Source organism: Labeo rohita, chromosome 2 (assembly GCF_022985175.1).
Source record: "Labeo rohita strain BAU-BD-2019 chromosome 2, IGBB_LRoh.1.0, whole genome shotgun sequence".
Classification (NCBI taxonomy): Eukaryota; Metazoa; Chordata; class Actinopteri; order Cypriniformes; family Cyprinidae; genus Labeo; species Labeo rohita.
In genome coordinates, this window is record NC_066870.1 from 13,320,431 (window position 1) to 13,344,554 (window position 24,124).

The window sequence follows — 24,124 nt, forward strand, 5'->3', positions numbered from 1 at the left end:
AAGGCTTATTTTATAATCCTTTTGATAGGTTGCGTTAAGGAGTTGTAAAAACGGCTATTACACTGACCTTATGAATGAATCGTGTTTGTGCCGAACTCTACTTACAAAGCAAACAAAAACAGTCTCCTTCGATCCATTAACGTTCCTCTCAGTTATTGTACGCAATCTCACAGTCTGAAGTGTCATAGCAAATCAACACGCGCTGTTGTGAATAATTAGACGAAGCGTCTTCTCATAGGATAAGAACGCGCAGCCTTATGAATAATTATGTCACACCAACGCATCATCGATGTCACAAACTCTGACGCCAGCACAATGTAGATTTTAAACCCGGAAGATGAAAATAGAGCAAAAAAGCTCAAAATTAACCAGTTTTCTCCAGCAATTAAAATGAATGGATGCTAACATTGTCATATATGATGTGCAACACAAACACCTCTGCTCAACTTAGTTTAGTACTCACATGGCATGTGACAACTGCTTTCAGAAAAACATATGTATATATATATATATATATGTATATATATATCAGAAGTTTAAACTAATATGGTTTAAAACATATTTTTTTCAGCATGATAGACGTGATAATCAAAACCAAACAGAAGTTTTTGCCAGAGTATCTGAGCTCATTTGCATTTAAAGAGACATGCACAAAAACAGTGTGTTTCTGCTTTTACTCAAAATGGGGATTTTCAAAATGGTATAATAAATGATCTGTGGAGTATTTTGAGCTCAGACTTCACAGACACATTCTGGGGACACCTGAGATGTTTCCATTTTATATATTAATATTACATATTGTAATAAATGTGCATAATAGGTCTTCTTTAAAAAAATGTGTTATTAAACATGTTACTTACACATTACTTTTTTTGTCTTTTTGTTATAATACAAATAACTCAAAAGGTACACTTTTATACAACATTTAAAAATAAATTTCAGTACATTATGCTATTTGTTTTAAATACGTACAAGAGTTGGGCAAACTAATGTGAGTGTCTGGAAAAACAGGCAGTATTCCATTATTAATATGTTTTACACTATTTGCCTTTAATAACAGCTTCCAATTGTATTAGAATAGATTCTTCGATCCTTTAAATAGTCTCTAGTTGAATTTTGTCTATTAAAACATCCTCCAGTTGCTTTAAAGTTGTTGGAGGAGGCAGTCTGCTTCTCACACTTCTCTCCAAAACGGCCCACAGTAGTTTGATAACATTTAAGTCAAATGTTTCAGCTGGAAAATGCGGTTGTTCATCTTGCTGCTTCAAATGTAAAGGTTTTATGATCTTGACACCATATTTTTCACATTTTATCACTGGTGTCTGTGATTAAGTTTTAGCGTTTGTAGCTCTGTCATTGATGTTGGCTTTGTGAAGTTCTCTGGGATTGGTCTTTGAGGAATCAGGGTCTTCAAGGTGAATATTGAGGTTTGCTTTCACTTTGCTGCAGTGGTTCTGTGACACAATCCTTAGTAGTGCTTGATGGTCCCTATCATTCCCTTTCTGTTTTTGCCCACTATCCTTCTTCACCGATGAAGTCTTGTCATGCTTTGTGTGCACTGTTGTACTTAAAACACCAAACATTTAAGGTTGCAGACTTGCTTGCTAAATGGGATATCCCTACGACCTATTTCCCTTTTTGGAAGTCTGATAAATCACCCATTTAACCCATGGCTTGTACTAAACACAACACAACTTACTACACTGATTTACTAGAGAAACTAGAGAATATAAGCAACAAATAGATATAATAGAAAACATTCACAATATTTGTCTTTACACTGGAATCTACACAAATTATGTAAACAATATAATTATGGCAATAAGGACATTTATAATGTTACAAAAGATTTCTGTTTCAAATAAATGCTGTTCCTTTGAACTTTCTATTTATTAAAGAATCCTTGAAAAGATATATCACGATTTCCACAAAAATGTTTAGCAGCACGACTTTTTTCAACATTTTAAAGAAGTGTTTCTTAAGCACCAAATCAGCATTTTAGAATCATTTCAGAAGGATCATGTGACACTGAAGACTGGAGTAATGGCTGTTGGAAATTCGACTTAGCCATAACAGGAGTAAATTATATTTTAAAATATGTTAAAATGGAAAACATATAAATTCTGCAAACTGAAGCAGCAAATTTTGAAGGAAGACATTTTTGTTGTATTTGTGATAACGCATAAGCATGAGGGCTTTTTTCAAGAGATTCATCTTGCTGAGCCTAAGCTTTAGAACAGTGGTGTATGTACCATACTTTCTGCATGCATCGTGTGAATGCATGCACCCTGACACATTTAACAACACAAATGGCTTTTTCATCTGTTTTCCCGCATTTACACGTCAAGGACGCCTGCAAGTATAGAAAGGGCAGCGCACAGTAGAGTCTCACAGGATGTGTCACCACTGCCACACATCTACATATGCGCTTCTGCAAATCTTCTTCTGCTTTCATTATTTGTGTGAAATGCACGACCACTTCTCACTTGTCTCAGCGCCAGAAATAGAAAGTCTCAGTTCTTCTCCAAAGCACTTTCATTAAAGTCTTGAGTTTCCACGCTGGAAGAGAAGCAGATGTGTTGCTGTCCGTATTTTCCCTGCGGGCTATTTTGTCTTGATTGCAGAATCTTGTGACCGCCCAGTGTGAGCTGGGTCAAGAGATAGAGAATGAGTCTGAAGTTCTTTTCTAAATAAACACTCATTGTTTAATCCTCATAAATGATTATTCCTCAAGAAACCGAACGACATGTCATTCAATATTTAATTCAGACAAATGAATTAGACTCTGTAAACTACGCCTTTGCTGGTCATAATCCAACAAGAGCACGGGGGGTCTACAGCCCCTCAGGCCCTATCACAACTGACAGCAGTAAGACAGATGGTGTTTCATTCACACCTTTTTACATAAACCTCTGCAGTACAGCTCTATGGTATGATAGCCTGTTTGAGGCACAGAATGCTCTTTGAAAGGGTTAAATATAATAGATTGAAAGGGTTAAATAGTACTTGACAAGACCTGTTATGAATGTTAAGCCTCTAAATAGATATTCAAATGAGGGCTACATCTTTACAGGATTTTAGCATCGCAAAGAACATGCAAAAAGCAATTACTTTATAGTTCTTAAAGGGATAGTTCCCCCCAAAACGAAAATTCTGTCATTACAGTAACATGCGAAAGTTTGGGAAAGCCTTGCAGAATCTGTGAAAATGTGAATCATTTTGACAAAATACAAAATGCATCCTGAGTAAGATAATTTACATAAAAGATGTTTACATATAGTCCACAAGACAAACAAATAGCTGAAGGGTTCCCTTCAAAAGTTTGGGAACCCTGGTTTCTTTCCTGTTTTTTTGTTTTGTGATAGTTGTTCATGAGTCCCTTGTTTGTTCTGATCAGTTAAACTGAGTACTGTTCTTCAGAAAAATCCTCTAGGTCTTGCAGATTCTTCAGTTTTCCAGCATCTTTTGCATATTTTTACTCTTTCCAGCAGTGACTATTGAGATGCATCTTTTTACATTGAAGACAACTGAGGGACTCAAACACAACTATTAAAAAAGGTATAAACATTCACTGATGCTCCAGAAGGAAGCACAATGCATTAATGTCATTCCAAATCTATAAGACTTGTGATATTTTTGATGAAATCCAAAAGCTGTCAGAAAGCTCTCGGATTTCATGAAAAATATCTTAATTTGTGTTCTGAATATGAATAAAGGTGTTGCAGGTTTGGTACAAGATGAGCCTGAGTAATTAATGACAGAATTTTTATCCCTTTCAGATGGTTATGTGTTTTTTTGGAGAAAAGGTTTAAATGAATGGTACTTGTTAAAATAATAATCATTTTTACAAATATTCCCCATATGTCTCACTTTGCTTCATACCATTTGTGCTGCTCACATAAATAATACCTCAAATCATGTGAACTGTTGAAAAGAGGTGAAGAATTCAGAGAATTCAGACTTATGATTGTCACTTTGCAGGAAAAATGAATCATAAGAAAATCCCATATACATGTTGCGGGAGGAACCTGAGCCATAGCTAGCCATTTAGCAATTGCATAGCAACCATCTGTAACACCCTAGCGACCACATGGCAACAGAGACAAACCTGCTCAGAACACTATTAAAAACTGCATAGCAACCACTATAACCCACTCACAATACTTTAGCATAACTCATAACTGCAAACCACATCTTCATGGATAATTATGGAATTTAAAAGAGATTTTAGTAATGCTTAAAACCTTTATTTTAAAAATTCATTATAAAAGTAGTTTTACTTATGCCTTATAATGAGCCTTATTAATAACTGTAACCACAGTTATTAAACATTATAATACTTATATCTATTAATTTTTAAACTTTTATAAAGTATAATGCATTAAAACACATCACAAACAGAATATTCTAATGCATTTTAACTTTAGTTACACACACACACACACATTATATATATATATATATATATATATATATATATATATATATATATATATATATGTATATATGCATTACAACGTACATTATAAATTCTTTTATGATACATTATACATAAAGGCTTTAAAGTGTTACTGAGATTTCCGGTGGCATCAGGCTGTACTGTATCAGCTTTGTGTCATCACTGTTACTATACACAGTGTTTGTTTGCAGTATCCACTGTGACTCAGTTGCTTCGCTCTTTGAGGTATTTTGCTCAGTCTGTGGGTGAAATGGCACTGCAGTGTGATGCTACATCCACAGCCACAATGAGCTGAGGCCCACAAGGCCACAGCGTACCGCAGCACTGACCAGAGGAATTCTCCCCATTGTGTGAACGCCTCAGCTTGGCTCTCAAACAGATCTCACTTTGTTGAACCAGACGGCTCAACTGCGACTTTTTATGCCTCTATTGTACCTTATTATAAGCATAGCAATTTTGAAAACTGTAGCTGTTTTAAAGTACTACATTTTATAGGAAGACAAAGGTGAGAAAATTTCAGCTTTAATTTCACTGCAGTCAGGATGTCATGTTCCCACCCTCATTCCATCCCTCATAGCCACTGCATAAAGGGAGACATCATCACTGCTGTGAAATCACTGTGGCATATTTTCATTTTCTGTGAGTTCATGGAGAGATTCCAGACACTCCTCCCTCTGTTTGGGTCATTTAATAAACTTTGATCCTGTTTTCAGGGTTAGTAATAATCTGCAGTCTATACAGATTACTGTTCCAGACTCCTGTGGCATTGACATCAGTCTGCCAGAAAGTCAAATGAGGGTAAAGGCTGGAGTTTTTCTGGTTGTGGGTGGGAAAAGACAGAAAGTAAGATCAAAAGAAAAAGTAAAAGATAAAGAAAAGAAAAGAAAAGACCTTTGACGTGGTCAAAAACGTAGTTCATACAGTGTCATTATACAGTGACATAACACAGTTTCATATCTTTGTACTTTGTATATTACTATTATACAATGACTAAACTGATAATGTTTTCAGTTACCAATAACTGTAGTTTTGTGGCTTTTAGTCCATGTGTTTTAGTTTTGAGGTCATATATATGTGACCCTGGACTACAAAACCAGTCATAAGTAGCTCTGGTATATTTGTAACAATAGCCAACAATACATTGTATAGGTCAAAATGATTTTTCTTTTATATCCAAAATCATTGAGATATTAAGTAAAGATCATGTTCCATAAGATATTTTGTATATTTCCCACCCTAAATATATCAAAACCTAATTTTTGATTAGTAATATGCATTGCTAAGAACTTCATTTGGACAAATTTAAAGGTGATTTTCTCAGTATTTTGATTTTATTGCACCCTCTGATTCCAGATCTTCAAATAGTTGCATTTTGGCCAAATGTTGTCCTATACGCAGTATTATACATCATCTAAAAGCTTAATAAATAAGCTTTCCATTGATGTATGGTTTGTTAGGACAATGTTTGACCGAGATAAAACTATTTGAAAATCTGGAATCTGAGGGTGCATTCAAAATATTGAGAAAATCGCCTTTAAAGTTGTCCAAATGAAGTTCTTAGCAATGCATATTACTAAACAAAAATTAAGTTTTTAATATATTTATGGTAGGAAATTTACAAAATTACTTAATGGAAAATGATTGTTACTTAATATTCTAATGATTTTTGGCATAAAAGAAAAATCGGTCATTTTGACCCATACTATGTATTTTTGGCTATTGCTACAAATATACCCGTGCTACTTAAGACTGGTTTTGTGGTCCAGGGTCACACGTGATTATATTAAATACATTTGAAAGCTATTATTCATTTTTTGAGTGCAAAGTCTCATCAGTTGTAGAACGTTGCTTTCTTTCCATGGTTAACATGTTTTCTGTTGAAACAGAAAGATCTTTTACTTTGTTTACATAGAATTCCACATAATGAGGGCACAGAATAGTAATCGTACAAATTAGCAGTTAATCAGTTAGTCAGCCTTAACCTTGATGCTTTGTATACTAAACAGTGAGAATACAATACCAGATGAAGGCTCTTTGCCCGCCATGTTCACCTCAGCCCTCTGTTTACTGTCTGAGCAACACTTTACCCAGAATTCCACACCCATCGTCGCTCTGCCTGGAGTCCATCAAACTGTCCTGGCAGCTTAAGTGCATGTCAGTAATCTTGCCACGGACCTTTTCAGCTTTTCAGCAAAGTGAGGAATATCGTGCAGCTTTAATTTGTCAGGTAACGATGTGTGCGCCTGTTTGTTGTGAGTACGACTTATCAGTTCCTCAAGCCTGTTCTCAGACAGGCACCAGCAGGACCGCCCAGCTGAGCTGTGCTAGGCACCGGCTGCTCCTTTCTAGACCTAGCACTAGCCCTAACAACTGCTTCCTCTCAGGAAATTAGTTTGAGTCAATTTGAGCCTAATTTCACAAGTACCGTTGTGTTATACAAACCAAATTAGCATGTGTATTGTGTCTGATACAGAATTAGAGAAACATTCTTTGAAACATTGGTTTACATGTAGTACGCTAGTGTTTAAAAGTGGCTCAGCCAGTTATATTTCCAAACTCAACTAATAAGATAAACTAACCAATTTTGGTACCAGGCTCTTATTTTGAAAATGAGGTTCACAGCAGACACATTTGTCAGAAACTCTGGCTTGGAGTGAGTGTAATAGACTTAGACTGGATGTGACGTGGAGATTCCTCACAGGGACGGCTGTCTCTTCTCTGATACGTAGGGAATGTCAGATTCCACTGGGCTGAATGTTTTCCAGTGAGGATCTTATCTGTGACTCACACGCTATCTTTCTTTGGTCAGACACTCTTAGCATAACTCTTCATCATCAGTGCTTATCTGCGGCTAACTGATTAGCTAACTTCATTTTTCCTTTTAAAAATAGTGTCTGTCACTCCAAACCTATGTGTAAGCTATAATATTCTTTTATTTATTCATGTATTCATTTATCACCATAACTTGTGTAAGATTGTTTAAATGGTTTTTAAAGAAGTCTTTTATGCTCACAAAGGGTGCATTTGTTTCCTCCAAAATACAGTAAAAACAGTAATATTGTGAAATATTGTTATTTTCAGCAACCATTACTCGAGTCTTAAGTATCATGTGATCTTTCAGAAATCACTCTAATTTGCCACTCAAGAAATATTTTTTTATTATCATTAATGTTGAAGAAGTCTATGTTAATATTTTTGTGGAACCAATATACATTTTTTCAGGATTCTTTGATATTGTATTTCTATTTTATAGATTTAACAAAGCAAAATGACAATATTTATGTCATTGGTAGGTGGCTGTACTGAAGCATACGATGAAAAAGATACTCAAAAAGTCTTTTAATCAAATAAGAAAACTGACTGAAACTGAGGGTTTAAATACAAAGGGCAAACAAACGACCTACAGAGGTAATTAACAAGGTAACAGGTGAATGGGATGAATGAAACATTCAGGAAAACTAGGTTCAAGGAAAACGGCAACTGAACACAATGAAAACTAATGCAGATTTCACACTGCGGTTTTAGCCCTGATTTTCACTCGCTGACAGTTTTGGGGAAATTGGGGGCAAATTGGTGCTCGTTCACAAGTGACAGTTGCGTAGTGTGTTAACAAAGATGCAATCTGAGAGAAAGGCCAACATGTCGCCAACACGTGATATATGTGGCATACTAAATATCTGGACCTGTCAACGACTCACAGTTCTTGAGTGTGAAATATGTTTTGACTAGAAATGACACTGATGACCTTTAGCCAATGAGAGAGCAGATACAGGGCAAGGGAAAGTTCAGGGGGCGGAGTCATAGATCTGTAACACAACATCAGCATGCATACCTTCTGCAAGCAACCATTCTCTTCTTCATATGTGACCCTGGATCACAAAACCAGTCGTAAGGGTCATTTTTTCAAAATTTTTATACATCATATGGATGCTGAATAAATAAGCTTTTCATTGATGTATAGTTTGTTAGGATAGGACAATATTTGGCCGAGATACAACTATTTAAAAATAAGGAATCTGAGGGTGCAAAAAAATCTAAATATTGAGAAAATCACCTTTAAAGTTCTTCAAATAATGTTCTTAACAATGTATATTACTATTCAAAAATTAAGTTTTCATACATTTACAGTAGGAATTTTACAAAATATCTTAATGGAACATGATCTTTACTTAATTTCCTAATGATTTTTGCCATAAAAGAAAAATCAATCATTTTGACCCATACAATGTATTTTTGGCTATTGCTACAAATAAACCCCAGCGACTTAAGACTGGTTTTGTGGTCCAGGGTCACATATGCTTCTTTGTTTATGTTTTATTTTTCATTGCAAATCAGTGTACAGACAACTTGGATTGCAAGGTTTTTGTAAACTATTCCCATATTCTTGCGTGTACTGTATTTGGTTGTGAAACGTAATTTGTAGACAATTTATAAATGTTGCGGATTCTTCCTATTGAAAAGTTGTGTAGTGTGTGACCCCCATCACTGATCCATCGAGCAGTGTATGCATAACAGCAGCGTGAGAAGAGTAACGATCCGACAACTTTGAAAATCGTGCAGTGTGAACCCAACATAAGACAAAACAGACAAAACAGAACATAACCCTGGAGTAGCGGGCAGGCTAGGGATCCTCCATGGCAGCACCGGTAATACAGGGAGCCAGGGCAGCGCCGGTAGCTCGGGGAACAAGGGAGGTACCGGCAGTGCAGAGTGCAAGGCAGGAGTTGGTACCCAGGTAGCCAGGGATGTGCCAGAACTGCAGATTCCCAGGAAGGCGCCAGCAGTGCAGGGAGCCAGGGAGGAGCCGGTAGCTTAGGAAGCCATGGAGGAGTCAGTAGCCCAGGTAGTCAGGGAGGGCTACCATATTCATAGATTCATAGAGTATTCATAGATGAAGCCTCCATGGCAATAACAAAGGAGCTAGGGACAAAGGGAACACAGGAGCTAGAAATGCCAACTGCAAAGGGAGTAGGAGTCGCTGGAGTTAGGAACGGCCTCCGTGCCCATGACAAAGGAGCAAAAGACACTGGAATTAGGAATGTCCACCGTGGCTGTGATGAAGGAGCAGGAGACACAGGAGTTCAGAACGGCCTCTGTGGCCATGAGGAAGGAGCAGGAGACACTGGAGTTAGGAATGGCTTCTGTGGCTGTGATGTTTGAGGAAGAGACACTGGAGTTTAGAGCGGCCTCTTTGGCCATGATGAAGGAACAGGAGACACTGGAGTTCAGAGCCTTAACTTCAGGAACGGCCACCTCAGCCGTCAGGGGGAGATTACAGGCATGTGTGCTGCCAAAACACACATAAATGCCAGAGCCATTAGAGACAGAGCAGATGTTTTTTTTCTGGCTCAGTGATCACTGGATCAGGCTAACCTGCGAACACCAAGCTAGGCTCTGGGGCATGAATGGGCTTCTGGATAAGCTTTGGGGCATGAGCGGGCTCTGGAGCGGACTCAAGAGCTAGAACTGACAGTGGACTGTGCTCAGGGTCTGGAGCCGACTCGGAAACAGCTTTCTCTAGAACTTCTTTCTGTGGAGTGAACTTGGAAACTTCTCTCTCTGGAGCGGACTCAGAAGTGGAGCCTGGAGCAGACTTTGGAGTGGAGGTCCTAATGGTAAGGTCCATTGAAGCCTTGGATGCAGACTCGGGGTTTGCTGGAGTGCCCTAACGTTTTCGGGATGGTATTGGATGACAGCAGGAAATGTATTCATTCATTTTTTCAAAAACGAAATTTGAACCATTCAGCTAGAGGACAAAGTTAATATAGTCAACCAATAAAGAGCTGCATTTACCAGGAGACAGATACTGATACAAATCGTCATCCAGTCTCTCCCGAAAACAAGCCTTGAGCATATGATCACTTCAGCTCACCTGATGGTAACACTCCAAGAACTCCTCCACATATTGCTCCAGAGGCCTATCAATCTGTTGAAGGGAGAAGAGGAGATGATTTTCAGCCCGTTCTCTTCTTTCTACCTGATCCATTTTTGAGTCCTTGTTTGGTTCTGTATTTTGTCACGGGCAGGTGGCTGTGAAGTGCACGGCGAGACACTCAAACAGCCTTTAAATCAAATAATAAACACAATTAATGGGAGAATAACAAGGAGCTTCAGCTGGTTATTCATTTAAAGTGATATTTCACCCAAAATGATTTTACTCATGACATTATTTACTCACCCTCAAGTTTTTCCAAACCTATATGACTTTCTTTCTTCTGTTGAACACAAAAGAAATGATAACCAACATTCTTTAAAATATCTTCTTTTGTCTGAACTATCCCTTTAAACTACTCCTTTAAACTCTACACTCAGATACAGACATTGCTCTGGTCTCATGACACATCTGTTCTATTTGTCCATGTTAGCCTCATATTGTGGTGTATGCAAATGTCAGCACTTATGTTTGAAAATGAAGCACATTTGGTGCTTGCTTAGCTGATTTAATTTTTTACTCCATCTGTGTTGTTGCCTACCGTACAATCATTACATCCATTCACATTGGCCAAGCTGATCTGTGTGCTTTATTTTGATTTGCGGATTAGCCATGAGCCGCTAGTGTTCGGAGAAACTCTCATTAAAACCATCTCACGAAAGTAGGCTACATGTGCAAATGGACGCTGTGATTTGCCTCGGGTCCTGCAGCTCTGATATCAACAATATGTGGGTAGTAAGATCAGTGGTTTGTGAGTTTTTCACATTATAATGCAGTGGTAATGTGTTTGGTTTACTTAAACAAAGCATCATTACTCCTGGCAGGCTTTGACAGCTCTGGGACGTTTTGCTGCTCAGAGCTCTGATCTGAATTTGAATCAGACACATGTTGCTGTTATAGAGGCGGAGCTCCCTGTCTTGCACATTTGTTTCAGATGCTGCAGTACACCTACGCATATGGTTAATTAAAGTTAATGCAGCTTAACAGTTGTTTAAAATCTGCTACTGTTGAAGATTAAAATGTCAAACATTTGTAATGACAAGGAAGTCTAATCGATTTGATGCTGTCTGTTGTTTAAAGTAAATGTAGGACACTGTTGCAGTGTTAAAACAGAGACGGTCATGTGAACATGAGCTGGTGAGTTTTTTTTTTTTTTTTTTCTAGAAGGGCCCTTTGGGCTTATAGATCTACATTGATCTCCGTGCCACTCAAAGCCAGCTTCTAAACCAGCTCTTTAAAGTCTATTACACTGAGTTCGCCTGCTTTGTGAACTCTGTCGCACTCGCATGCAAAAAAGACACGGTGGTGCATTGATCGAACTCTGTTAGGACTAGTGTGCAATCAATATGAAATAAAATCTTTATTTATTGCTATAGGTCAAAAAATTGGGCCTGTGGTCATGGTCAATGTTTGCAGGGTCTGTAAATTAGCTGCTCAAGGACTGCTGGGATACATTAAAGGGACAGTTCACCCAAAAAGATTGTTCTGTCTTCAGTTAATCACCCTCATGTTGACTTTCTTCAATGGAACATGAAAGCTGATATTTTGTTGATAGAAAATTCTGTTATTTTAGTATTATTTGGATGCTATTGTAGTATTTATCATCATCATTAGCTTTTATCTTTATATTTTTGGTTTGCAATTTTGGTTTAATTTTTAATGTTGTTTTTAATAGTTTTTTTATATTTCTATTTAGGTTCAATTTACTTCACTACATTTAGTCATTTAGCGGATGCTTTTATCCAAAGTGACTTATAAATGAGGACAGTGAAAGCAATCAAAATCAACAAAAGAGCAATGATATGCAAGTGCTATGACAAGTCTCAGCAAGATTTTTTTGTTAATTATATAACAAATAATAAGAAAACAGAGAATAGGAAAAGAATAGTGCAAGCGAGTGTTAGAGGCCTTTTTTGTTAATTATACAATAAATAAAAATAAAACAAATAAATACAAAAACAATAGAGAAGCTAGTTAGTTTTTTCTCTTTGTTTTTAAAGAAAACAAGCTGTTAGAAAACATATATACTGCAAGTCTTACAGTGTTTTTTAAAGAATAGAACTAGAATAGAGAGCTAGAATTAACAATTTTAACTAATAATTAAAACAATTTAATAAAATAGAAGATAATTTATTATAAGAATTTTATATTTATTTATTTATTTAATATTTTTTATTTTATATTTAAATTTATTCTAATTAATTTCCACTTAAACACTAAAATGCAATTTTATGTTCTGCAATATTTTATTTATTTTTATATTTCAGTGTGTGATTTTATTAGTTTTAGTTTTAATTTTAGTTACCAATAACAGTACTGCACTGTAGTATGGACAACAGCTGTAACATTCTTCAAAATATCTTTTTTTTGTGTTCCATAAAAGGAAAAACAAAAAACAAAAAACAAATATATGAGTCTGGGTGAGTCACAGAATTCTATATTATGAGTGAACTATCTCTTTAAGAATGTACATTGAGCATTTGTCTTGACACAAATCGTGCCCCCAGCCCTTTTTGTCCCCCTCTGAATCCACATTTTGATGATGTAATGTTATAGACTGTTGAGTAGTTAAGCTTTGTGAAGTCCCAGTGTGGAACTTGCATCGTGGCCACAAAGGGGGCGCTTGCAAGCAGCCATTAGAATCATAAAATCATTAATGGGACACCCTGTGGTATTGTTGGACTTTGCGGATGGGCAGGAGCAAAGGTCACAAAACCACAACTCCACATAAAATAAGCCATTTGGGACAGGGCCATAATGTACATTATACATTTATCATACATCAGGATGGTTGCTTTTATTGTAAGAGGAAACCTCTCTTCTAAATGCAGGTATTGGGTCAGTTACAGAAAGAAAAAAACTGCTTGTAAGTTTTTCAGGGTTGTTTGAGGTAAATGGCCCCTCTCTTATTGGTTACTATAAAAGTATTGCAGTTTTTGAACAAGGAAATAGTAGAAATAAGAGAAATTATACAAATGAATTGTTCTGCAACAGGGTTTGTAAAGCTAATCTGCAGCATATTGTATCTCCCATGCAAAAAAGTTGACTAAATAGGAAACCAGTAAAGAAAAAAAAATCCATTGTGATTTCAAAAATGCTGACATGACCTCTGAGGTTAAGGGACTTTTCCGATATGTTTCCTATCTTCTCTCAATCTTTTGTGTTTGTTCTTTGTGTTTGGCGTGGACTAATGTACTTTGTAGGTTTTGTTGACTGCTATAATGGAAGTAAGTGTCATTTTAGAACTAGGCCTTAATCTTTAAAGTGCACGTGGATTAGGCTGAGTGGAAGTCTTCGTCTGCATGGCTCTGAGGTGAATTTGTGCGGTCGGGTGACTTTATCTGAGGATGTGGACTTGTAAGGAAGCAGGTCAGTGCGCATTCACAGTCCTGCCTATTTGATCGACTCTTTATATTACCCTCAGCAGATCAAGAATAACATATAAAGATATATATGTATATATATATATATATATGTGTGTGTGTGTGTGTTTTTCATGCATGGGCCCTAACATGGTAGACTGGATAAAAACATGCACGAGTTAACGCCTAAGTGAGACGCCTAAGTTTACTTCACCATATTACAAATAAATCCTAATCATCATAACATGAGTTCTGACCTTTGTCACAAAAGACTTTCTTCATTGCTTTTTTCCCTATCACGCAATAGAAATCATAAGAAATTATATATCAGTTGAAAACTTAAAATATCAAAATTCATTCTTTGAAAGGCATTTTAAAATAAGACATTGCATTACCACGGAAAATATACATCAAAATGATATTACAAAATGTTTTCATTCATGACTTATAAAAATGAGTCTGGATAGTGCATTCTTATATCTGTGCTCAAAAATGGGAGTGACAGGTAAAGGGTTAACATTTGATATCTGTTTATGTAATCATTTTACAGTCTCATTAAAGGAGAAGTCCACTTCCAGAACAAAGATTTACAGATAATGTACTCACCCCCTTGTCATCCAAGATGTTCATGTCTTTCATTTCTTCGATCCAAAAGAAATACAGCATTTTTCTCCATATAATGGACTGATATGGTGCCCTTCCAAAATGCAGTTTAAATGCAGGGTCTTATCTAGCGAAACAATTCGTTATTTTCATTAAAATAATACAATTTAAATACTTTTTAATCTCAAACGTTTGTCTTGTCTTGCTCTGCCTGAACTCTGTGTATTTTAACTCAAGACAGTTAGGGTATGTCAAAAAACTCCTATCGTATTTTGTCTCTCAACTTCAAGCATGATTTCAAAATCATCCTACATTGCTGCAGAAGTACCGACACAGTCTTTGCAAAGTAAACATGCAAAGAAGATCAAACACCCTTAACTAAAATGATAAAACAGCGATATAGGACGATTTTGAAGTTGAGGGAGAACATGAGATGGGAGTTTTTCGACATACCCTAACTGTAATGAACCACAAAAAACAGAGTTCAGGTAGAGTAAGACAAGATGAGCGTTTGAGATTTAAAAGTATATAAACTGTATTATTTTTATGAAAATAACTGATTGTTTCACTAGATAAGACCCTTCTTCCCCGGCTGGGATCGTTTGAAGCTGCATTTGAACAGCATTTTGGGAAGTTCGGGGCACCATAGTAGTCCATTATATGAGTAATAAAGTAATACAAGACGTAATACAAGAGCATTTGAGGATAAAAAGTATAGACTTTTTTTTTAAGAAAATAACCAATCATTTCACCAGATGAGACCCTTCTTCCTCAGCTGGGATTGTTTTTGAAGCTGCATTTTAGAAGTTCAAACTCGCGGGCACCATAAAAGTCCACTATATGGAGAACATTCCTGAAACGTTTTCCTCAAAAAACATAATTTCTTTACGACTGAAGAAAGATCTTGGATGACATCAGGGTGATTACTTTATTTGTACATTTTTGTTCTTGAAGTGAACTACTCCTTTATTATGTGTGTTACATTTTACTACAGTATATACACTTATATACATTATTTTTTATTGATAGCAGCATCTCTGTAGCCATGCAAATAAAATACCACTACAAACTACCACTACAACAGATTTTAACTGTTTTCTATGCTCCAGATACCTATATGGTAAATTTCGGGCTACAGTATTCCTCTCTTTCATTTTCTGATACAACCGGATGTGTCAATAAGCTCTTTGCTGATTGGCTTGCATGACAACGTGTCATGCAAATTTTCCGCTCTAGTAGAATTTTTGTTAAATCAAGGCGAATATTGCATTTCACGTCATTCGCGTTGCCCAGCACGAATTCGCCTCTCTTCGTGTCTTTGCATTGACTTTGTATGTAATCTACTCATGTGAATAATTCAATCTGTGTTCTGTGAACACACCATTAGGATGCAGAATACTTGGGTATGAATCCTGTGAAAAATATGACTCACGATAAAAGATGAAAAGAGCTAAAACAGCATGCTTGCGATTGCATTTTTACATTCGCTTTTGTTCATACTATCAAGTAAGTTTAAGTATAGTGCAGATGGTATGTTATTTTAAAATGTCACAGATCATTAGAGTTATACTGCCACTTAATGGACATTTCAAGTCGGAACTGCAGTGACTAAAACCAGCATCACATAAAACGTACCATATGTACGTTCATCTGTTCTGGGGGGGGGAAAAAAAACACTAACACTATTTTAGCGCCACTCAGTGGACATTTCTGTTGGAAACTGCAGTGATATGTACTTATTGGTACATATTCCGCATGTTTCCACAAGTACGTTTTCGTCATGAGACCAGGTTGTGTTTATATCTTGTAGCTATACTATTTTTAAAAATAGGGAGTATTTTAATTGATTGGGGCTCCATTTACGTCCATTGTATGTGCATCACTTTATCTCAGATTTTTTTTTTTTTAAAAGGAGGGATAATTCAAAATTAATTTTGTGGCAAATAATGTTATTCCACAAATGCTGTTAATTCATCTTAACGTACTGAACCCAGAATATTTCTTTAACTGCAATCCAGCAATGCAATACATTATACAAATAAGGCTTTCAAGTTCTAAAAAATGTCAAGTATTGATATCAATTTTGAGAAAGTATCATGTTTATGCAGTACAATCAGTCTCGTCACTGACTCTCCATCCGACACCTCCTTCAGGTCTGTGCTACAACATCCTCCAAAAGCTTGAAAACAAACCCAAACCCTGTCCTGTTTAAAATCAGAAGGCTATAATACAATCAAAACATTCCCTGTAGCACATGAATGCAGTTGTGGGGGCTGTCCTAGACAAGATTGTTTGGGTTACCCCACTGTGACCGTCTGACTTCGAGCTCTGAGTGAACTATATTTGATATCATCAGCCCATGCGGCCCTGGAAACGTTGAACTCTGCTGACATGTGCTATCGCGTTGCTCAATGCTTTGGGACACACTTAACAGCCTATAAACAAATCCGGACAATTTGATTCGCTTGTCCGTCTCCCTAATCAATCCACAAACTCCACAATTAACCCACATAGACGAGCATAACAGGATTACCAGATGAATTTTCACACGTACAGACAGCTTTTCTCATAATGACAGTAAATCTGCTGTTTTTGAGGTTGTTTTCTTTCCCCAAAGATGTTTCAACAGTTGAATTTTGACGTGACGCCACTCTCACAACTGTTTCAATGCAGATTACATTCTCAATTACGTATTTCATGATTTAAAGCAGCATTCCCATTTACCTCAATTTCACAGACCGTCCTCTCATGCGTCACTAGAACAAAGGATCTTTCGAGGGGTGTAAATTCGAGTCCATTCTCTCCCATCCATTTATTATGAATGAGACAGGAAGAGAGATCCTTGGCCAGGTCTGCTCTTCCTCACTGGTTTACTGCACACTAATAAATAATAGCAAACCTGCTTGTGGAGAAGTCAGCCAGCTATAGCAGCAGAGAGCGTTTCTAGTGTTTTAAACAGCAAACGCATGAAAGGGCACATTAATGCACCACTGTGGAGCCAATAAACATTTCACCAGAGTTTTATTGGAGCATTTTGGTCACACTGTTGGCTCAAAAGTGAAAGTTATAGAAACGCTAACTGCAAGCTTGTTGTTATGGTTCCCTTGAGTGTCTACTAACAATCTTAAAACCGCTAGTTTGTTAAGAAAGCTTTGTTTTGGTGCTAAATGTGTTTTCAGTTCTGTTGACAAGTGCTTTGGACACTTTCTGAAGAAAATCTGAGCAAAATACAAATCAGAAGCTGGCACAGAACAGTTCTTTGTTTTTATTACGTGCCACATGATGCATAAGGCTTTTTCTGTTGCTCTTCTTTCCTGGTTTTCCTTTGACGTTTGTTGAACGTCATGTTTTTGGATGTGAATGGGATGGTACATTTTTAAGGGGACAAAGGATTCTAGGTCAGATGTTTGTGTGTGCTTATGTGAACACCTTAGGGGCCATTCACTTAGAATGTATTTTTAAATTTCAAAATCTGAGGTGATTGGTAGTGGCATAAAAAGAATGCAAGGTCTAGTAATGTGTTGCACTTTTTTTTTTTTTTAAACAGTACAAAAAGTGAGAGACTCAAACTTGGTCGTCAAAAAATGTCTGTCTAGACCAGGGGTGTCAAACTCAGTTCCTGGGGGGCCGCAGCCCTGCAGAGTTTTGTTCCATCCTTGCTCCAGCACACATACTATACAGTTTTCTATTAAGCCTGAAGGACTTGATTTGAGGTGTGTTTAATTAGGGTTGCATCTAGACTCTGCAGGGCTGCGGCCCTCCAGGACCGGAGTTTGACACCCCTGGTCTAGGGTGTGTTTACATAGAAAAAACTATGTGACAGGTTTGGCTGTTTAATGGAATGAGTCACGTTCTCTCAGTATGTAGCCAACTGTTAATAACCTGCAGCTAATCAAATATTCCAACTGCTAATTAGTGGATTAATCCTCTTATCAAGTGTGGCCATACAAGTGGAGGTCATTAAATTTCCTGGCTAGGGAAATGGTTGCGTAACCTCGGGCTTCCTGTGGTAAACATTTAAATCTTGTCATCTGTTGACTGGGAGGTCAGTTACATGCTAAATCTTGATCTTGGACTAGGGTCCTAGAACAAAGGGTTTTATTGTTATTCATAACAAAGACTCCCAAATATGATGAGAGCCTTAGGGGAGACCCTTTTCCTTAAATGCTTTTAATATTTGTAATATTATAAATACATGCATTGCTTAAATAATTTGCTTTATATTTATATTGTCATTGTATATATATTTCACAAATATATCTGCCAAATATTTACTTTGTGTTAAGTTGATAGTGTATCTTTTTCCAACCCACAAGTAGAGTATAGTTAAATTGGTAAACCAGTTTTTAGAAAGCAGAATGAAACAGTAAATGTTAAATTCTGTATATTAATTTAATTTAATTTAAATGTGTAATTTAATCATTGTTTATTTAATCTAATTTTAATTATTTAATACAATTTATTTTATTTTAAAAATTATTTTGGTGTTTATTTTAGTTGACATTTTATTTTATTTGATATTTTATTTTTATTAGTTTTTTTTTTATTTAATTATTTAATTTAATTTTTAATTTAATTTTTTAATTTATTATTTAGTTTAATTAATTTGTTATTTAAATTTAATTTTTTATTTAATTTAATGTAATTTTTGTATTATTTTATTTGATATTTTTATTTATTTTATTTTAGTTTTATTTATTTTTTTTATATTTAGTTTAATTTAATTTAAATATTTAATTTTATTTAATTTTTAAAATTATTTTATTTGATATTTTATTCTATTTTATATTTTGTTTATTCTTTTATTTTTTTATTTTAATTATTTATTTTTAATTTAATAAAATTATTTATTTTTATTATTTTATTTTATTTTATTTTATTTTGGGCCGACTAGCACCCCCTTGTGGCTTCCTGTACGTCCTTCGACCTCAGTTTGAAAACGACCTGGCGTAGAAAAAGCCATTTTATTCCACATAGTCAAACAAGGCACCATCTTGAGATCACATGACCAGTCAAATGCTACTGCATTAAAGTTATTTTTTAAGACATTTGGTTGGTCCAAACTGAGAATGTATAAACCTCTTTGTTTACTTTCAGTTTGTCAACAATATTATAACAAGACAAAGTTGAATCTGCGTTTGAGCTACACCCCAAATGTTGCAGGACTGACATTTTGTGCTTTATTTTTCAGCCTTGGTGATAACCGATGGACCGCAGGATAAGCCTGGCCTTGCTGATGAGGTGGGGAGTGAAGATGACCTGTACAATGAATTTCGCAGCTCCTCCAACCGATTTGGACACCCAGGAGGAGGAGGAGAGCAGCTGGCCATAAATGAGGTAGAACATGCAGGCTGTCTATGTGTTACTGTTTGTTTATGTTCACAGATTGTGCTTCTGTTTCTCTGTCCATGGTAAGATATTCATAGAAGCATGTTCATTCCAACACTTAAAGAGCCGGTAGTCTGTGCTTGAAAACCAAGGCCTTACAGAGCTGGCCTTACAAGATAATTGGTTTCACACAGGCTTTCAAGGCACCACTGTAGTTTAGTATGTAGCTGCAGTCTTGATTGTTGGAATTCAGTCAGTGTTATTTAATAGTCTACTCCCCATCTGCTCCACTCCTGAGGCCTGAAACTAGCAGAGTGACCTGCTGCCACTGTACTTCTCCCATCAGCTTCAGCATGACTGAAGATCAGTCCGTCTTGTAGGAAGATGCTGTTATCTACAAAGAATTTCAAAGAATATGCAGAGTGTCGGAGTTTGATTTATGACTGTTTGGTATCATTTTCAAACCCTGCTCCGTTACTCCGTTCAGCATTTTAGTTAGAAACGGCAGAAAAATCTAATCAACAGCTGGGCCTCTGGGAGCTTGGTGTGCACTGAGCTGCACAGAAGCCCTGTGCTGATGCTGTTGTTATTGTTTTTAGCCCTTCTGTCCTGCTAAACAATCCAGTAAATAATAAACAGGCAAAATGAAAGTGTCATTGTTTTAATAGGGAGCCAAGGCAGGGATCACTGTTACTATTGCTCAGACATTTGTACTAGTAAACATTAGTAAACAACTAGTAACCGTTCGTGCTACAGACGTGAATGATACAGTACCACGAATCATGATAACAATCATTTTCATTTGGGAGATGTAAGCTTGCATTATAGAAAGGACCTGAGCCATATTTATGGACCAGAATATAACCCCTCAGCAGTTCCTGGTTCAAAACCAGCAAGCTTTTAGGGTCGGTGTTTAGCCAGTTTTCCCAAACTGAAATAATAGCTTCCTTCAAATTAAGCACCAGTTTGTGGGGGAAAACACCAGTAGAGATTTGGGCCTCAAAGCCCATAGTAGCCTAGTAGATTGCAAAATATCATTTTCTTTTTTGTATTTTTTAAATTCTAAATATTGTTAACACTTTAGTCTAGGGACCAATTCTCACTATTAACTAGTTGCTTATTAGCATGCATATTACTAGCTTATCGGCTGTATGTTAGTACTTATAAAGCACATATTCTGCATGACCATAATCTTTAAACCAGTACCTAAACTTAACAACTACCTTACTAACTTTTAATGGAGACCTATTATGCTCCTTTTTACAAGTCTCAGGTGTCCCTAGAATGTGTCTGTGAAGTTTCAGCTCAAAATACCCCAAAGATCATTTGTTAAATTATTTTAAAAATGCCTATTTTGAGTGGAATTAAAAACACACTGTTGTCAGTCTGAACAGGACTGTGCCGTTACAGCTTGTGATACTCTGGCAAAAAACATCTGTTTGGTTTTGTTTATCATGTCTATCGCGCTGAAATCATGCGTTTTAAAGTCATATTAGTTTAACCTTCTGATACACGGTTTTCTGAGTGAACACATCCGAAGCATGCGCACAGAAAACAGCTGTCACATGGCATGTGAGTAATAACTAGTAAATTAAACTATTTGACTATTGACTTCTCTTTCATGTCTTATTGCACTTAAACGGTCAAATACACACAAGTTTGTTAAAACCAAGCGAGTTACAAAAAAAGTTGGTTATGTCTGTTAAGCTAAACAGCTGGGAAAGAAATCAGATATTTATGTAAGATGTGTGTGGCAACAGCGTAATATACAGTAAATAAATCAATAAATCCACTGCTCTCTTGTCTCCTTCGAGGCTGGGACTCTAAACAGTGTTCTGTGCTCGTCTGTGCAGCCAAAGACAGAGCAGTTAGCATGCTTTGCTCAAACTTTAACCATGGCATTAGATTTGGTACACCTTTGTCACTTGCGAAAACAAAATGGTTGGACCGTGGTTGGAAATGTGCAGATTAAGGGGTGGTAATATTATAATAATAATATAATTATAATAATTATAATAATTATCTACATCATAGGAAGAGCGAAATCTGAGCAACTCGTTTTTTCACATGCTTGCAGAGAAAGGCTTACCAAAAAGTTACTGAGTTGTCCTTTTTCACATTTGCTTGGTTGGTAGATGCACTGGAGACCCGATTACAACACTTGGGGCCCGAACACCGATTGTGTGAACACCTACTGGAATTGCCCAGTTTCTCCTTCTACTTATTCTCCAAAATGAATCGCATTTTTGAAGGCCTAAACATGCTCAAAAACTCATGAAACTTTGTATGTGCACCAGAAGTGGTGAAGATTTACATATAATATGGGTTTCAGAAGTGGGTGTGTCAAAATGGCTTGATAGCGCCACCTATAAAATTTCAACTAAGTGCCCCTCGAGTTATGTTTCACATACATGTACGAAATTCGGTAGACAATTGTAACACATCCATACCTACAAAAAAGCCCCCTGGTATGAAGTCTGAATCCCAACAGGAAGTCTGTTATTTTGAATTTTGTCTGCAAGTTTTGTGCATTTTTGCCATTTTCAGGCATTGTATTTAAACAAATTCCTCCTAGAGATTTAAACAGATCAACACCATATTTGGTCAGTGGAATCTAAATCCGTTTGTGACGCTAAATTGTAAAGATCTTGAGTTTTCATTAAAGGGCGTGTCCGTGGTGGCCTGACAAACTTTGATGTTTAACCATGAAACAGGAAGTTGTTATAATTCGGGCATACAATGTCCGATCTGCCCCAAACTTCATATGTTTGATAAGAGTCCTGTCCTAAACACATGCCCATGCCCATGCCCATAATCAGTCATTGTTACAGCGCCACCTGCTGGCAACAGGAAGTGGCATGTTTTATGCTGTAACAAACTCCTCCTAGAGGTTTAAAGGGGTCATCGGATGCTAAGTTCACTTTTACATGTTGTTTGAACATTAATGTGTGTTGGCACTGTATGTACAAATCTACCCTATAATGATACAAATCCATGCAGTGGTTTTTAATTAATCTGTAATCATAATATTCCCTTTTTCAAATCAAGCCATTCTCAGATGCCTGTCGTTGTGGCGTCACACCAACAGAGGCTGCTCCCACGATAGTTGATTGACATGAGCGTTTTACCTCAGATCAGCTGTAACAGTCCGCCCACTTTGTTTCGTTGCCAGAGCAGGGATGTAAGTTAAACAAGAATATCTCCGATTGAGCGATTGAGATGTTGTGTTGCTGGATGTAATAATGAACGTAGTGGTCGTCATTTACTCCTGACATTTGAGCCGCTGAAGAATCAGTGGATTAAGTTTGTTTGTGAAGGGAATGCACCTCCCGATCTACATAAATGTGTCTATGTTCGCACAAATCATTCATGATCCAGTTTCACTTACAGCAGAAGTGAGTATAAGGGTTTTTTTATAAATATTTGTGATCGCCTTTCCTAATAATGTTCTAGTTAGCAAGTTTAGTGGCTAAATGCGGCTAAAGTAAACAGGCTCATCTCTCCACAGAGAGAAGAGAGGGGCAGGGCGAGCAGAGCTCATTTGCATTTAAAGCAGCCTCGACCAGAATGAGATGATTTTTGCAAAGCTGATTTTGGCAAGGTAAAAAGGGTGTTGTTTTAGACAACCATTGAGAATTTTTAACCAAAGTATATTATAGACTTTTCATTAATATCATATCATATATCAACTTGTGGAAAATGGGCATCCGATGACCCCTTTAATGACATCAACATTATATTTGATCAGGTTAATGTAAAAGTCTTTGCATTGTTTAATTGTGAAGGCTGTGTCTGCGACCTGACAAAGTTTGAACACATCTAAAGGCCAAAATACAGTTAGAATTCTGTAATAATGAAATGATGGGAAATGAAAGGAAATGATTTGTTTTATACTAACTTAAACATGCAATAGCCCTGTCCCAAATGGCACCCTAAACCCTCGCAGTCTTTCTTTGAGTCCGCACTTTTGTGACATAATGGTGCTTTGATTGTCGGGTAGAAGTCTGCTGTGGAGCTCGAACCAGTGCGGGCTCGGCAGAAGTGCGTATTAAGGGCGCATAACGGCCCTGAGCGCTAAAATGACGAATGGGACACCTCAACTAATGGGACAGTCTCATGGACTTAACAAACACGCGCACACGGCGGCCATTGTAAATCCGTAAGACCACAAGTGCACATGCAGTGTTCCGTTTAGGACAGGGACAATGTCCAATCTGCACTAGACTTCACATGTTTGGTAAGAGTCCTGGCCTGAAGACATGTAAAAGGCCAATATTCAGTTATAATCATAGTGCCACCTGTGGGCAACAGGATATGTAATTTTTTACACAAACTTAAACATACCATGTTCAATCTGCACCAAACTTCATATGTTTCATCAAAGTCCTGTCTTGAAGATATCTACATGCCAATATTCAGTTATAGTCATAGCGCCACCAG

General features: G+C 36.7%; 1 protein-coding gene across 7 annotated transcripts in view; it reads left to right on the forward strand.

Moving 5' to 3' along the window:
• The window catches only part of arhgef4 (Rho guanine nucleotide exchange factor (GEF) 4), a 113,086-nt gene that overhangs the window by 73,803 nt on the left and 15,159 nt on the right, over nucleotides 1–24,124 (forward strand). For all 7 annotated transcript variants that reach the window (XM_051133759.1, XM_051133791.1, XM_051133766.1 and 4 more), the window contains one exon: nucleotides 19,548–19,693. In XM_051133759.1, coding sequence (XP_050989716.1) covers nucleotides 19,548–19,693 — 146 coding nt within the window. The remainder of the gene's footprint in view (nucleotides 1–19,547; nucleotides 19,694–24,124) is intronic.